This window comes from Nicotiana attenuata, chromosome 10 (genome assembly GCF_001879085.1).
Source record: "Nicotiana attenuata strain UT chromosome 10, NIATTr2, whole genome shotgun sequence".
NCBI lineage: Eukaryota > Viridiplantae > Streptophyta > Magnoliopsida > Solanales > Solanaceae > Nicotiana > Nicotiana attenuata.
This window is the reverse complement of record NC_031998.1, coordinates 25511776-25528993: the sequence shown is the minus strand read 5'-3', so window position 1 is coordinate 25528993 and position 17218 is coordinate 25511776. Positions and strand designations below refer to the sequence as shown.

Here is a 17218-nt window from a genome sequence, read left to right as displayed (position 1 = left end):
AGATTGTGTTGCATATTACATTGTGAAAGGATTGACACACAAATTCCATTGATGTTTAAATGAATCCTACGCAATTTTGACAGGCAACAAATGGTGAAGCAGTTCCACGAAAAATTGACAATTTTATTAATTACCTAGAAAAAATACTATACAATGCCACTTTTTTATTTTTATATATACACATTTACTACTTTATCTATCATCACATTTCTTTCAATAAAAATTTTTTTGATGAAAACGCCACAAAAAAATAGAAGATAAAAAACAAATGTATGATGCCTTTTTTTTCTTCTATTTTTTAATAAATTAAATTATCTTAGTACATGAAATCATTTTTATCCCAATTCCCACCCACGACCCAACCACTCACGTGCACGTGACTGCTATTGCAGCGAGAAAGAGAAGGCTGCCATAAAGAAAACGCATTTCACTTTAGTTTCAAACTTCAAACTCCTCTCTCCCTCTCTCTCTCCTTGCATTTTCTAGAGAGAGAAACACACACACAGAGACCCAACTTTCATTTTCTCTCTCTACGATACATACACAACATATACTCCTTTGTACCTAACCCCCATTCGTAGAGAGAGAAACTAAACCACTCTTCTCTCTTTCTCTCTCATCATAATTCTGGGGTTTATAGAGGAGATCGTATAACCCTAGAATTTGGGGCAAAGGAAATGGGGGAAGAGTATATAGGGAGAAGAGTCAACAAAGAAGTCAAAGGCGTTGGAACATTCACTGGTACAGTCAAATCCTACAATTCTACAACTGGGTTCTTCGAGATCCTCTATGATGTGGGCGATTCCGAGTCTCTTGACTTGTCCCAAGTCCTCTGCTTGTTGAACGGATCACTGCCACGTCAGCAGCATCAGCAGCAGAAGACTGTTGGTCGAAAGCCCAAAAAACGACGTCGTATGGTAAAAAATTCAGGTAACAACGCTGACACGGATATGAATTATAGTGAGAATTGTAGTGAAATGAACTTGAATTTGAGAAAAGATGGTTTGCTGAATAATGGGTTGAATTTGGATTTGAATTATGATGTGATGGTTAATTTGAATGATGATGATGATGATGGGGTAGTTGATTTGAATAGGAGTCAATTGGATTTGAATAAAGGGTTGGATTTGAATGTTGAGGAGAATATGGGTGGTGTAAATGAGGTAAAGTTGGAAACTTTGGAGGGAACATTGAAGAATAGAAGCAATGTGATTGATTTGAATGTGGATGCAAATGGGGACGTTGGGGGTCGTGTTTCGGAGGATATTAGGATAAAGGATGGTGGGCACTGTTTTGACTTGAATTTAGGGCTAGATGAAGAAAGTAAGAATGTAGATGTTGTTGTTGGTGATGAGACGTCGAAGGAAATGATGACTTGTTGTTTTGGAGGAGGAAGAAGTCGGGAGAAAGAGTGTAGTCGAGATGAAGAGAAGGTCCCACTGAGTTTGGATACTTGTTTTACTGTGAATGAGCTAACAAATGGCACTCTGCAGGAAGTTGAGGTGAAGTGGACGACGCCTGATAAGGGTACTAGTGGGTTGGAAGTGCAAAATGGTGCTTCGGGGAGCTTGATGAAGGGGAAAAGGGGTAGAAAGAAGAGGAAGCTCCTGGATGCTGGCAGCAAAGGTGGTACGGAGACGGTGTTGAGAAGAAGTGCTCGTAGAGCGAGAATAGATTCCGTTTCTGCTGAAGATCACGTTTATTGTGCAGTAGTGTCTGATGTAGCGAGTGATCCACTGTTGTCTCCTGCAGTTAGTGTGGTTTCAGAGGAGAAAATTATAGTCTCAGGTCATGAAGAGTCTGATAAACATGACAATCTTCCGCAAAAGATGGATCTGCCTCCTACTTCGAGTAGTTTAGATTTAGATGGTATTCCTGTGCTTGATGTCTTCTCTGTCTATTCATTTTTGAGATCGTTTAGTACTTTATTGTTCTTGAGCCCCTTTGAGTTGGAAGACTTCGTGGCGTGCATAAAAGCAGATGCTCCTACTTTATTATTTGACTCCATTCATTTCTCTCTTTTGCAAATATTGAGGAAGCATTTGGAGGCTCTTTCAGATGAAACTTCTGAATCTGCATCTAATTGTCTTAGGTAAAGTTTTGAACTCTCAAAAAGTTGTGCGTAAGTTTTTTTTTGGCTATAATTCCTTTGATACTCAATTTTATCTGTACATTTACAATTGTGGAAGTAGGTCTCTTAACTGGGATTTGCTGGACCTGATCACATGGCCTGTCTTTATGGTTGAATATCTACTATTACATGAATCTGAACTGAAGCCAAGTTTTGATCTTTGTCACTTTAAACTATTCGAGAGTGATTACTACAAGCAACCAGCTTCTTTGAAGATTGAAATGCTTAGGTGCCTTTGTGATGATGTGATTGAAGTAGAGGCCATACGATCAGAGCTTAACAGAAGAACTGTGGCAGCAGAGAACACTGATTTTGATCGGGATTCGAAGTTTGACAGTTCCAAGAAGAGGAGGGGTGCCATGGATGTTGCCGCTGGTTCATGCTTGAGCGAGGAAGCAGTCGATGAATCAACAGACTGGAACAGCGATGAATGCTGCCTCTGCAAAATGGATGGTAACTTAATATGCTGTGATGGCTGCCCTGCTGCATTTCATTCCAAGTGTGTTGGTGTTGCTAGTAGTCACTTGCCAGAAGGTGATTGGTATTGCCCTGAATGTCTGATTGGCAAAAAGAAGCCCTGGTTGAATTTGGCAAAATCAATTCGAGGGGCAGAGTTGTTGGCAACTGATCCATACGGCCGGCTATACTATAGCTGCTGTGATTACCTATTGGTGTAAGTTCCATCACCCTAAAGTTAGTAAGTGATTGTACCTTCTCTGACAGCCAGGTTGCTCTTTGAAGCTTAATCAGTCTGTTTATGCTTTAACATTTGTCTTTCAGCACAAACGTTTGCACTGTTTGGAACAGTTTGCATTAGATAGTCTGAATCAGTAATATGTTCTAGGTTGCTGTTGGCAATAACTTTTTCCATTTGATGTGGTGATCCGTTAAAATTTCACAAGCAAAGTAGTATTGTAATGTTTGTGTCTCAATGGAGTCAAATAATTACAAGGGATTCATATAGCCAAATCCTACATTATTTAGGACTCAGTCATAGTACATTTACATTGAAGTTGTGATTCTTGAATATGTCTGATGTCATGACAAGTTTGTTACTAGCTTCATCTCCCTTCCATTCTTGAGAGTTTTATTATTCATATTTAATAAATCACCATTTGTCTTAAAGAAGCTTAAGTGACAAAACATGAATACAACTGACCAATAAAACTTTCCCTTCCATTTAGTAGTTGAATGTTTTTCGGAAACAAGGTTGATTTGTACTATCACCTTTTTCTAATTCTAATGTCTTTATTGAAGTATAGAGGAGGGAATGAAGATGGTAGATGTCATTTACATAAGAAAAAACTAGTTTCTAGTGAGAGAAACTTCCACTTCTCTCTAACCTGGACTCAATCAAATCTCAATTCACTGTGGGTCTCTCACTCTTTGTTAATAATGACGAACCCATCTCTAACATCCTAGATTATCCGATTGCACCAAGTAATACAAGCTTAGTGTATCATAAAGAGAAAAGTGGATCAAACAGACTGATAGACATGCGTGCCGTGTATTCGTGAGGAATTATGGGGAGGTAGCTTCACGACCAGATATAGTGCTTGATAGAGAGTGAAGTTATAAGCTGGTTATGTTAGTATCTATATATGATTAAGAGACATTGGTGAAAGTTGAAAACTCTTCTTGAAGACGTGCTTTATTGGTCTCTTTGATTGCCAAGTTGCTTCTATAAATGGAGTCACGGTCTCACGGAGGGGGTGGCTAGGTTGCAGAAGGTAACTGCTCGCCTCGAGGTCTCTAGGTTAGTAGTTTCACATTCTAAAAGGTCTCTAGGTTAGTAGTATCATTGATCATGTTGCTTTGTTGGTCTCTTCGGCTGCCGGGTTGCTTCCATTAAAAGGGTCATGGAGTGAGCAACTAGGTTAGCCTCAATACCGGATTTTCCCACATTAATAAAATTATTTGCTTTATTTAAAAAGATAGAATTGTCTACTTGTAAGGAAAAAGTCGTGATAAATAAAGAATAAATAAAGCTTTACTGAGTGTGTTAGCTAATTTCTAGTTGTCGATCATAGTCTCAAGGGTGGAAGCTAATGGTTTTGTCATATCCACCGCGATTGTCTAACTTTGATCTCCTATAATTCTAGTTTTAAATTTTACATTATGGTCTGACACTGCATCTTCTTTTATTAACTGTGCCAAAATGTGGTAGTTGTCATTGGCTCATTTCTAATCTGGGCACCAGACTCGTGTTTTTCTTGTTTTTTTCTGTTCTTGACACTTTATCATTTGTTTACCAGTTTCTTGGTTTAAAATAATACTTAATTATGCTCACAAGTTGAGTTTTGTGCTACTGTCCTTGCAGGTCTGATCCATGCGAAGACGAGTTCTCACTTAAGTATTATCACAGAAATGATTTGGCTGTGGTTGTAGGGATGATGAAGTCATCAGAAGATATTTACGGAACTGTCTTAAGTGTGATTTTGAAGCTTTGGGATATAAACTCTATGGCTGCAGTTGCAAAATATGATCTGGATACCCAGCTGAAAACTCTGCCCTCAAATTCTCCAGAGTTGATCCTGTCAAAAAATGAAGAGAAGGTAAATGAAGGAAAGCAAGCGGAAAAGCTCTTGTCATGTTCGGATGATGTGGGATATGACAAGTCAGAGACTGTAGACCCATCAATGAAGACGGGAAATCTACCGCCAGGATCTGAAGGGTCAGCTGAAGTATCTCAGGTTGTTACTGACAATCAAAATTACAAGGAGGCTGGAACATTTGAAGATTCTGATCTTACAGAAAAAAATATGGAGACTAGAAGAACACTTAAAGAAAGAAAGGGCAATGAATCTTTGGACTTGGGGACATTAACAATGAGCAGTAAAGAAATCATATCAGAGGAGCAGTATGCGGAAAGTTATGTGAACCATTATAGCTTTGCCCGAATGGCATTATCAGTTGTTGAAGAGTTAACAAAGAAATCACCCGGTAAGTCTGGTGAAGGTGCTATAAAAACAGAGGAGGAAATTATTTCAACGCAGCTGAAGGCCATATCTAGCAAATCTACTGAATTTTGCTGGCCCAATGTTCAGAATCTGAAGATTGATGCTTGGAAAGAAAAATGTGGGTGGTGCTTCCCTTGCAGAGTTCCAGAGTGTGAAAATGACTGCTTGATCATCCAGAATAATGCAGGTCCTGCGCCAGAAAGTTTTTCTAGTGATGCATTGGGTGTCTGTTCTAGGAAGAACAGGAAAAGCCATCTTGTTGATGTCCTTTGCTACATAGTGAGCATTGAGGATCGGCTTCATGGGCTTCTGTTGGGTCCTTGGTTGAATCCGCACCACTCTCAAAATTGGCGCAAAAGTGTTCTTAAAGCACATGAAGTTGCTGGACTAAGATCTTGTTTGCTTACGGTAAGGATGATCATCCCTATCTTTTTATATTTTATTTAATTGATAAGTCAAAAAATTTTCATTCATTAGCAAAGAGTTGGTGTCAAAAAGTATGTACAGGAGGTGCATGCGACTTCGCATCCATTGTCTTCCACCTAGTTTACCTACTACCATACGGCATGGTGTTTTCCCTCGGACTAAAAATACAAGTGAATTAAAAAAAGAGCTCTTAATGTTTTCTACATCATTCTTAATATTATCATCCCGCCCTTTTTGTCATTTTCATTTGCAAAATGTCTTCTACTTCGATGAAAATGATGTGCTCGTAGTTCATTTGTTCATATCCACATGGAGCTTGATCTTCCCGGCTTAATGCTTCATGTCGGGGAAAATATTCTTTTAGGCAGTTATTTGTGACTTTGATAGTTTAGTAGGAAGCTATATCCCTTCTCGGTCCCTAAATTTTTTTTGGAGGGTGGAAAGGTCAGCTGCACTAGCTATTTCCAGTTATGTGTACTATGTGATTTTAAAGTTTCACATGGTATGACAGAGAAACTGGTTTGGACTGCGAAATGCTTTTTTCTTTTGAGGTCCAGTGTGTATATCACAATTCACAACTTCCTATTATGATTGACTAAACTTTATGCACACTGCTGTCGATCATGGGGAAAAAAAAGTGCCAATATCACCCTCAAAAAAATATATATGACATGACTTTGTTAAATATGGTTTAGTACTTGGGATTCTTTCCTAATACAAAGTACGTTAGTCTAAGAACATAGTGAACATGAACCAACATAAAGATGGATCTTTGGCGCGGTTTCAAAAGTCCTCTTGTTGGAATGAAGGCTTGTCATAACAGTACGCTTACTTTAGGTTCAGTGTCTGCTAAGAGTCTTTTAGCCTGTTTAGAGATGTGTATGACAGTATAAACTTCAAAGAATTCGTAGTGTCAGAGAAACGCAAGGTATTGAATGTCAGAGTAAAATGAGTCTAAATGGGGTGAAATGGATGGTGAGAATTCATATAGCCGATCCTAAGTAGCTTAGAATTGAGACATAATAGTAGTTGTAGTAGTTATTACTGCATTTCATATCTGTATAGATTTCTGACTGATACTTTTGGTGCCAGTTAGAGTCGAACTTGCGGCCTCTAGCACTTACCCCTGATTGGCTTAAGCATGTGGATTCTTTAGCCAAAATGGGTTCTGGGCATCATATCGTTACCAATTCACCACGTGTGTCTTCTAAACATGGAATTGGCAAAAAGAAGGCTCGGTATTTGGAGCCTGAGTTGAATCCATCTTCAAATGCTGGAAGTGGGTTGGGCTTGTTTTGGTGGAGGGGGGGAAGGCTATCTCGCCGTCTATTCAACTGGAAGGTTTTGCCTCAATCATTGGCGTGCAAAGCTGCCCGACAAGGTCTAAACATTTGTTTTGTTTTCTAATACAACTTGGGTTTCTGGTCAACGGAACAGTTGAGCTTAATTTACCTAGAATTATCATGTGCAGGTGGATGTAAGAAGATACAAGGCATGTTATATCCGGATAATTCAGACTTTGCCAAGAGAAGTAAGTGCATAGCCTGGAGGGCTGCTGTTGAGACTTCGAGATCTGTGGAGCAACTTGCTCTCCAGGTACGCTTTCCATGCAATTCAGTTTCGGCTACTAATGTTTAACCGGAAAGAAATGATCTTCCTGGATCTGCTACCTTAATGTGGCACTTCAGCGGTGCAGATGATATATGGTCCTATATGAAGTACCCAAATTGTCTCCATTGGACATAGATAGTTACTACTTGCGTTAATTACAGTAGCACTTTTCCTTATGGGCTATGGCTTGTGTTGAAAGGACATCTTAGTTGTCTTTGTTATTGTTGACAAAGATGCATGCTTGAGTGTGGTTTATTGAGCTTTTGGTTCATCGTTTTCTCTTTTTCACTTTTCAGGTTAGAGATCTTGATGCTCATATTAGATGGAATGATATCGGAAACACCAATATCCTTGCAATGATGGATAAGGAATTTCAAAAATCTGTCAGATCATTCAAGAAGGTTATTGTACGCAGGAAAAGCTCTGAAGGATCTGTAGTTAAATATCTTCTTGATTTTGGTAAAAGAAGATTCTTACCTGACATTGTTGTTCGATGCGGAACAATGCTAGAAGAGGCTTCAAATGAAAGAAAGAGATATTGGCTAGAAGAATCTCACATGCCCTTGCATCTTGTGAAAGGATTTGAGGAGAAAAGAATTGCTCGCAAATCTAGCAAGATAACTGTTGGGAAGCATCGTGAGACCAAGAGAATAATGAAAAAACCTCTGAAGAAAACGGGCTTCGAATACCTTTTCCTCAAAGCAGAGAGATCAGATTATTATCAGTGTGGGCATTGTAACAAAGATGTCCTAATTAGGTATGATGCTTCTTGATATTTGTGAAAAAGCTCCAGTCTGTTGATAGCATGCACAAAATTTCTAGCTTACATGGATGAATTAATACTTCTTTCATAATCTGGGAAGTTATGAAAATGCTGTTTTTGCTGCTTATAGTAATTGTGGATAAGGTTTTTCTGCTGAAAAAGAAAGGGAGTAGTTAGTTATGGGAAACACGTGTCGTGCAGCAACTTCTGAATAACCTTGCGAGCTCTATCTTTTTCATTCAGTTGCTTTCTTCATAAAAGTCATTTAGCATTTCAGTCTTAGAGCCCGTTTGGCTTAGCTGATTTAGAACAGCTGATAAGCATTAGGTGCTGAAAAGTACTTTTAAGTGCTGAAGCTGATTTAAAAAATAAGCAGTTACATGTTTGGATAAAAGTGCTGAAATAATAGTAAGCAGCTGAAGAACTGGGTATGCAAAGAGTTTTGTTTTAAAAAGAAGTATTTTAGGGGTAGAATAGTAAATATTTTGGTCAAACTTAAAGTTCTTATAAGCTAAAATTTGATAGGTTTGGGGAGAACAACTTATGGCTTTTGACTTATTTTTGGCTTATAAGCACTTAACTTATAAGCCAAAAAGTGCTTATAAGCCAGTTTGACCAGCTTATAAGCTTAGCCAAACACCCTCTTAGTTTCAGCTCATTTCTGTTATGTTTACTTTTCCTGCTTTCCTTCTTCTTCTTCTTTCACCATTTACTTAGTATTTCCATTAAGAAACAAATAACTGTAGCAACTTTTGCAAATTCAAGACTATATTGATTGTTTACCTTTGATCACCTTGGGTTCTGATATCAGGTACCTTGTCTACTGTTAAACAACAACAACAGCTACACCTCAGTTCCAAAAAAAGTTGTGGTCGCCGATATAAATCCTCACTTCTTTCTTTAAGCTCAACTCATATAATCATCTTCCCAAACTAAAATAATAGTAGTCTACTGTTAAATGACAAAATTTGAACAGCTTTATACCATAAACCCCCCCCCCCCCCCCCCCCTAAAAAAAAAAAAACAGCTTGCAGATGACTTTTGACCTCAAAATCTTGATGTCATACATGTGTATAAATCAATGCTGTTAGAAGCACGTACATGCCGAAGTTAGGTGCAGGTAAGGTTGGGCTTTCGCCACACTAAGGCGGTGTTCTGCCGCAGGCACTATTATTTAGATCTCAGTTTTAGTCGGAGTAGATTTATGGTTTGATTATCAGCTTATTATCCAAAAGTGATAAGTGGCGAATCTTGTGTATATGCAAAGGTAAAAAGATATGGCTGTGTTTTATGCAGCTGCAAACCCCATAGGAAAAGGAAAAAACAAGAAAGAAATTAGAAAAGGAGGGATCGTAATATGTGATACTTGGGACTGTTATAATTTTTGGTCTTTAAATATGGAGTCTTATATTTGGCAACATTTGATTATAACTGTCAGACAAAGCAGCTAGTATTTCCTTGTTATGTCCAGGAACATGATTGCAACTATGCTTTAGCAGTTGATATATTTTTACCTTGCGAGGAAAATTTTTCTACCTCCTTGGAGATGCTGCCAACTTGTTGGTCGCTTCTCTGTCCTATTTTTTGGGATATCATTTTTACTTTGTGGAAGCAAGCAAGTGTGAAAATATTGTCACCCTTGAATTATGTTCATTTTCACTCTTCTGTTGAGGTCTACACAAACTTGCCCCTGAATAACATTGCCGGAATAGTTTCAGATTTCCAGTATTGTGTGGATCTGATTTTCGAGAATATTTCCTTTTCGCTTGTTTCCTGTGCATGGGTATGTTAGTTGTCGTCGTCCAGTTTCTAACTGGCTCTCTATGTTCTGGTACGAGTCCTAACTAGATAAAATTAGGTATTCTATCTGTGTACAGTTAATAGAATGAAGAATTTGGTCTTCCATTTTCACTAGATGTTTTACTCTGAATTTTTTTTCTTAAGATTAATTTTCTTTTGTTACTTGCAGGGAAGCTGTGAGCTGTCAGTACTGCAAAGGTGAGTACTTCAGTTTCTCCTAATAAAACTTTCTTACCGCTCTACTCACTTGTGAACTGTCAAGTGGTCATTTTATAATTATTGTTAAGTACATCAGGTAACTGAGGACATTCAATGACGTGTGAAATATTTTGGGATATTAACACGACATGAATGATACAATTGATCTTTGGAACCATATTGGTATCTGCATGTTATACTCAATCAAAAAGCAAGGATATGCCTTTAGTTGGTTGATTTTTTCCATGGCCCAAGATTGGGTTAGGTGGTCATCTTATTAAGCACCAGTTGCACCCTCTGCAGGGATTCTGCTGTTCACGTTGTCAGATTTGCATCATACTTCCAAATAGCAGTTTCGAATTGTCTGCTATTTCCTTGGCACTTCAGATTTTGATTTATTACTAATTGGGATGTTGTTATTTTAGTCTCTGTTCTTAGTTTTGCCAATAACATCTAGATGTAATTGCATAGTACTGACGACAAATACAAATAAAAAGATAGTTTTCCATCTCAAATAACTTACACTATCAGATGAGAAAATAACATAATTCAATGGTATTGGGGCATGTGAAAGTCCTTCGTTTCTAGTAAGTCCTTGGTCTCTAGTCTCACCATCACCAATGATCATAGAATTTCCGTGATAGTCGAATTATCAGCCCACATGCGATGGCTATGCTTAATACAAGTATTCCTCCTCTAATAGTTAAAGCTATCAAATTGCTTGATGAGATGGTCACATAATTCAATACTAATAAGTTGGAGGAACACAAAGGTCTATTGTTTGTTTGATTTAGGCAAAAGGTCCTACCTTTATTTAGCGTCGAGGCTTCAGTACCTTTCTGTTTGGTGCTGAGACTTTTTTCTCCCTCGAGTTTACTGTATCAGTTCCATTGTTCTTTTTTTTTTTCATTCAGTTCCATGTGGATTTTATTTGTTTACTTCTATGTTGATTCAAATACTTCGAAGTTAATTTGGTCATCAGTTCAGTGTACTTTCATCTTTCCACATCTCCCTTAACTTTTCTCGGCATTTTATGCAATTAATCTGATATTTTGTCATTTTCTTCAGATTTCTTCCATAAACGACATGTAAGAAAGTCAACTGGATTTGCCGCTGCTGAATTTAAGTATACATGCCACAAGTGTGCGGCTATGAATAATAATGGGAGAAAGAATGTCAAGAGGGGGAGGATAGAGTTGCAAAAGAGTAAGAAAGTATCGAAAGCCTTGATGCCACTGAGCTCAAAAGTTAAATCCAGAGGCACCAAAAATAAACAGCCAGCAAAATCACAGAGTAGTAAAAAAGAGCCTGTTGCTATACCCCTCAGGCGTTCTGCTAGGACAGTTAAATTTGTAGCTGTGCAAAACAAAAAAATAGTACACAAAAGAGGGAAACAAACAAAAGCTGGAAGGGGTAGACCTAAGAAAAAAACAAAAGTTGACATATCGGAGAAAAAGAAACCAGCAGAAGTTGCTTGGCAGAAGAAGAGAATGCAATTATGCCGGATATACTGGCTAAATGGTCTATTGCTCTCACAAAAGCCAAATGATGAACGAGTGACACTCTTCAGGAGTAAAAAGCGTCTTGTTCTTTCTGGAGAGTTGGCTGCTACAGCAGATCAGCCGAAGTGCAGTCTTTGTGGTGAACTAGAATATACACCTACTTCAAATTACATTGCATGTGAAGTTTGTGGAGGTAAGGGTTTTATACAGTGTTGTGTCTATGTCGACGATCCCTTTGGTTATCTTGTTGGTGGCTGTCTACCATATATCTTGAGTTGGTTTATATCTTGTATATCTAATTGTTTTCCTGCGGAAATGCGTTCATTTATTTTCAGTTGTCCATCATGTTTAACAATTGAGGTGGCATTGTCTAGTATAATATTGTCGCTCTTGGGTCTGGTCTCCTCTAAGTTTGCTGTTTCAGCTTGTAATTGTTAAACTATAGGTGATAAGTGATAAATGTGAATACTTTCAGTTTATATAAAAGTGATAGTGTGAATCTTATTTTATAAAAATTTGAACTGGAATATGATCGTGACAGGAGATTTAAGAGGTAGTGTTGCAGAAGACAAGCTATCAATAGCTGTTGCTGTTCAATCCATTTTTGTTTGAGCTCCCTTTCTATTTCTCGAGTTACACTGTTTAATTTGTGCTACAAAGGTTGCTTGAAAAATGATATTTTAATGGATCTTTTAATAAAGGAAACTCCTATATCTAAATTGCACTTTATGAATCTGATTATTGGGTGTTGAAATGTGTAAATATTCTCCAGATTTTTCTTCTTTTCTCTCCTTATATCTCGTGCCTTACCTTATTTTCCTGTCTGATTACTCCATCCTGCAGACTGGTTTCATGGAGATGCTTTTGATCTTACAGCTGAAAGAATTACTAAGCTAATTGGATTCAAGTGCCACAAATGTCGGCAAAGGTCCCCTCCTTTTTGTGCTCATTTGCTTACAATGGGTAGCAAGGGTAAGCAGGTTCCTTTGGAGAGTAATAAGCGTGAAAATGCAAATAAAACATGTAACATTGAGTCCTGCTCAAGTAAGGGACCACTAGAACAGAAATCTCACTTGAATGATGAATCAGGATCTTGTTTTACTGGTGATAGTGATGAAAAGCATCCGCGAGGGGCTCTTCCTGATTCATGCCGTGCGGAGAATGGAAGTTTGCCTATTATTAGTTCAGAGCAGGGAGAAACTATTGATAGCTGTAGCAAGATGGATATTGTACTTCCAGATGAACCGGGCTTATTGAATGATAATGTGAAGTGTATCAAGGAGGAGGAGGATCAGAGACCATCGAATGAATTGTTGTCATCTGATGACAGCTCTTTGCTGAATGATCCCACGATAGAGGTGAAGGATGTGTCAGTTGGATCTGGGGAAAGACTTGAAGAAAATACTACCCTTGTGACAGGATGTACATCTTTCAAGTCTGCAGAGGATCTTACTGAAACAGGATTACCTTCATTAACATGACCAACAGAGGAATGGTAAAGCAACAGTCATTCCTGAATCTGTGGTAGATAGAGCTGTTATTGACGGACCTGAATTGTCCTCGGAGAAAATTTTAGTTTCAGATTAATTTGTAGGTGTTGAAGGGAAAAAATTAGGTTAGAGGTGTAGAATATACTTCGACTCATACAGTTACTGGCCGTAGTGTTACGGACATTAGCTCATTTGTGAATCCTCTTATGTTATTGGGATGTTCATTTATAAAGCAATATTTTGATACTTCAGTCATCATTGGAGTAAACAAAGAGAAGATTTGAAGCGTGTTTCTTTCCCTTCCAATGCATTCTTTGATTTTAGTGGAGACAAATTGGTTAATGCATTATTTTTAGAGGTGGCAAATGGATGGTGCCGATACCAGATTAAGTGCTTGGTGATGGTTAGACTTTTGTCCAGACACTTTTTTTCTTTAGATCATGTTAAGAAGCTTCTCAGATTTCTCTGGTTCCGCTTTTGACTTCTGGGAATGACATGCTATTCAGGCACTAGATGTTGATTCGAGACCTGGATTATTTTTGAGGTGTACCCAACCCCTTGGTTTAAGTGATGAAATTATTAGTCATGCAGTTTTATCACTGTACTTTCCTGTTTTACAGGTAAGTCCTTATATGGCGAACTCTCCTTCAGAGATGGATTCAACTTCAGTCTTTCATAATCACTTAATGAGAATCAGTAGGAAAGGAAATTTGCACCATGGGGTTCATGTTACCAATCATAATTTAATCATCTGAATTGATAAATCTTCAGTGATTTTCAGTGACCTTATCTGTATGGTATTTTGATTGGTTTTCAACCTCCACTTCAAAAGTCTCAAACTTCTTGCATTGCTCAGGTGGAGTGTACTTCATCTGGCAAACTAATTGTCCGGCTTTAAACGGACGCTATTGCAAATGCAGGAAATGCTGATTCTTTTAGGTGGATATAAACATCTGCAAGGAGTTAAAGGGCGCTTTATTTTCTGAAACTGCTTGTTTGTCATCTTTGTGTTTTTAAAGTTAGTCGTTGAGAGCTTTTGATGTTTGGTGTACATGTTGATAGACTACTTTGTCTCTCATAATAGGATGTACCAACTAAGTACTTTCATTTCCCAACCCAGCATTTAGAACTCCAACCATCTTTTTAGTGTTTGTACCATTGCTTTTGCTTTAGGTGTGAGTTATGGCTGCCTTATGCGGAATCCTATTCACTAATATCTCATATTATTTTTCTTCCGGGTTAGTTCAATAATAAGTTCTGCTGTGTGCAAAGCAAACTAGATCATAGATATACATCGAAACAATGAACTTCAAATGGATGTCTTATGCTTGGACATTTCAACTGCACTCTGATCTTGTGCTGCTTTCAGTTTGCCTTGTTTACTTGTGGCTTTGGATATCAATGCATCATTCTGTTCTGAATATTTACCTGATTGTTTTACGTTTCTTGGGTTCTCTAGCTTTGCAGTTTGATGAAAAGTCTTGTGGTGCCTCGTGGCATGAGCTTTTATGCTTGGTATTGTCATTAAATTTTGCTAACGAGTGGTACGTCCTCATCTCTTCCCTACTTCACTTGGATTAGAAGCTTTATTTGTGGTTCCTTTTGTGCCTTGTAGAAAAGAAATCATGTTTGAGAAAGCCTGTCTGTTGTAATTTATCAATATCAAACATAATGAAGGGTTGTCCATCTCTAACTGTGCTAACTGGAAGCCTGTGACTGTCTCGGATGTGATCCTTTACCCTTCCACGTGCTATCAGCTTTATAATTCTCTCTTTCTTTTCCCTTTCTCTTTCGTCTCTAGCCTTGGTTTTATTCTTGTCTCTTGCCAGCAGAAGGCAAGAGTTCTTTGGCTAAGCCTAACTGGAGTGAAACACATCTTTCCACAAAATATTGTACCCATTAGCGGATTCTGTATGAAGATGCGGATATCAGAACGGGAATTATGCAGCTATACATTAACTTATACTAAACAAACAGTTGTCGACCTGCAATTGATAGTTCTCTATTCGACAGATTGGATCAGGATGACACAGTTGGTTTGATGAGAGGATGATGTACTTGAGAAATGAGAAGACGGGGCTCCTGGTCTGTAACGTTTGACATTTCTTTTCGTGAGCTTGTTGGCTTTGAAGAATGACAAGCTTCAAAGCAGCGTAAATGATATTTTTTTTCCCAGTAAGAGTGGGCTATGGATATTATGGACTTAGTGCCCTATTAGCTCTGTGTGCTGTGAGTCTACAAGATCATTCCCTTAATCTTTGCTATCAGGTTAGGGGAAGTGATTCATAATATCATCCTAGCTAATGAATTGAGACCAGAGATGGTGTATCATGCTACTGGAGCTTCTCTGATTGATGTTATGCCAAGCATGGACTTCAGAAGTAATGGACTGCATGTTGTTTCTGTAGGCACTTAAAGTTTTTATCTTGTTGATGGCACTCCATAGAGTTCTTCACAAGTTTGAGACGGTTCGTGAAGGTAATTATCTATCACCTCTTCTATTAATCCTGCTCGTGGAGGGTCATAGATAACTTTAAAAGTTGCTCGGCATTGGCTGGTTCAAATGTTTTACACACAAAAGGGCAATGCAATGCAACTCACTCTTCTTAATTTGGGGATGACACCATCATAATATCTGAAGCAAAAGAATAACTAAGGAACCCCAGGGTGATACTGTCGTGCTTTAAAGCTGCTACTAGCGTGTATATTAATTTGGCAAAAGTAAAATCTCTGCTATCAGGGGGGGTCGAAGAGTTGCTACACTGGCTAGTATCTTGCGACGTGCTATTGATTAATTTGCTAATACTTATCCAGGTCAACCACTCCACTAGGATCCAGCTTTGTGATCATGCCGAAGTCTGAAGAGGGCACTTGCTTTATGGAAAAGACATTACCTGTTGAAAGGGTGGGCAGCTTACATTTATTGATTTCGTCCTCAGTAGCATACGTTGTTCGTCCAATGGCAACATCTGGAGGATGAGGTCAAGCACCACATAATATGAGGTAAAAGATTGAAATTGTTTGCCAACTGTCATTTTGGTTGGAATGAGCAATTACAAGTGTATTAGACTATTAGTAGAAGAAGGGGTTGCGGGGGTTGGTGGGGGTGGAATGGCTTCCTTGAGAATATCTTCTTCTTAAGAGCTGAATACTGGTCAAGTTGTTGCTGGGACATTTGCCTTTAAATGGTACTGTCTGTTGTATTTTGGCTGAAAACCAAGTTGCATTGGCACCAGACGAAGATAACTCTATATCAGTTATTTGCTCAAACCGAGGACAAGGGCATCAAATCACTTCAGGCCCTCTGGTAATTCTTATCCCGGAATTTTTAGGTTTAGAAGCAACTACAATCACTGACAAATGCAGCTTGTCAACAAGACCTACTGGGGGATGCCTTCGTGAGTAGCATTGCGACGGTAGTAGGACAGACGAACCTACTTGGACAATCTACCAACGGACTTGTCTCTGTTAAGTCCTCTTTCTCGTTCTATGCGGTAACATTTAGCATAGTGAGGATGTTCCTTGAAAAACAAATTGGAAACAGGTGGTCCTTCCTGAGTTCATGTTTTGAATAGAATCACTTGAATCCAACTTAATCCATACATTCTCCAGTGAGAGATAGAACACTAGCAAACTTCTGCTTGCATTTTAGGAAATCAGAGTCGTCGTTCAGCCACTTGTTTCTTCACTGTGAGACTGTCCATGATCTCTGCACTTGTTATATTCTCGTTTCAGCATACGATGGAACAATCTTGAAACATTGGCACTTGTTCAGAGAACGATCTATTAGTTAAAATTTTGTGATTAGCTCTACTTAACTAGTTTTGACATCGATATGAAAGTCTGATAGTGTCTTGTCTTAGATTGCTAGTATTACATGTTGTTTTCGTACTATCTTCTGCTTCGGTTTCCTAGTATCTTGCTGTTGTTACTGCTTGTTGCTATTGCTTTCTTCCATCTATTTTTCTGGCTCTTCTATTGCTGGTTTTATCTTTCTGGCCTTTGTTGTTATTACTATTTGTTTCTATTGTTTCTTTCATCTTCTTGAGCCGAGGGTCTATCGGAAATAGTCTTTCTACCCCCATGGTGGGGGTAAGGTCTGCGTACGCACTGCCCTTCCCAGACCCCACTTGTGGGACTCACTCCACTGGGTTTGTTGTTGTTGACATCGATATGAAAGTCAAAATAGCAGTAACCAAGCTGCCATATATCTCCACTTTGTTACATATCTACTCTGGTTTTATTTCGAACATCTTTTTGACCTATTCTCTTTATCGTATTGGAGGACATTCAAAACACTCAGATACAGATGAGAAAGAAGCTGTTTTTTTCGTGAG

At 38.4% G+C, this 17218-nt stretch overlaps 1 protein-coding gene across 6 annotated transcripts; it reads left to right on the top strand.

Annotated features, from left to right (window-relative positions):
* On the top strand, positions 429-16743 carry LOC109233177 (DDT domain-containing protein PTM). Of its 6 annotated transcripts, none has more exons than XR_002069055.1 (10): positions 429-2092; positions 2193-2804; positions 4452-5499; positions 6610-6898; positions 6989-7113; positions 7425-7885; positions 9861-9889; positions 10958-11584; positions 12235-13425; positions 14341-16743. XR_002069055.1 is itself a non-coding variant. In XM_019398956.1 (9 exons), the coding sequence occupies exons 1-9, from the start codon at positions 678-680 to the stop codon at positions 12870-12872; spliced, it is 5244 nt and encodes a 1747-aa protein (XP_019254501.1). In that variant the 5' UTR covers positions 429-677; the 3' UTR covers positions 12873-16743. The 6 variants fall into 6 exon arrangements, 1 of the variants encoding a protein (XP_019254501.1); XR_002069054.1 differs by having other exon boundaries at positions 13502-16743; XR_002069053.1 differs by having other exon boundaries at positions 12235-13501.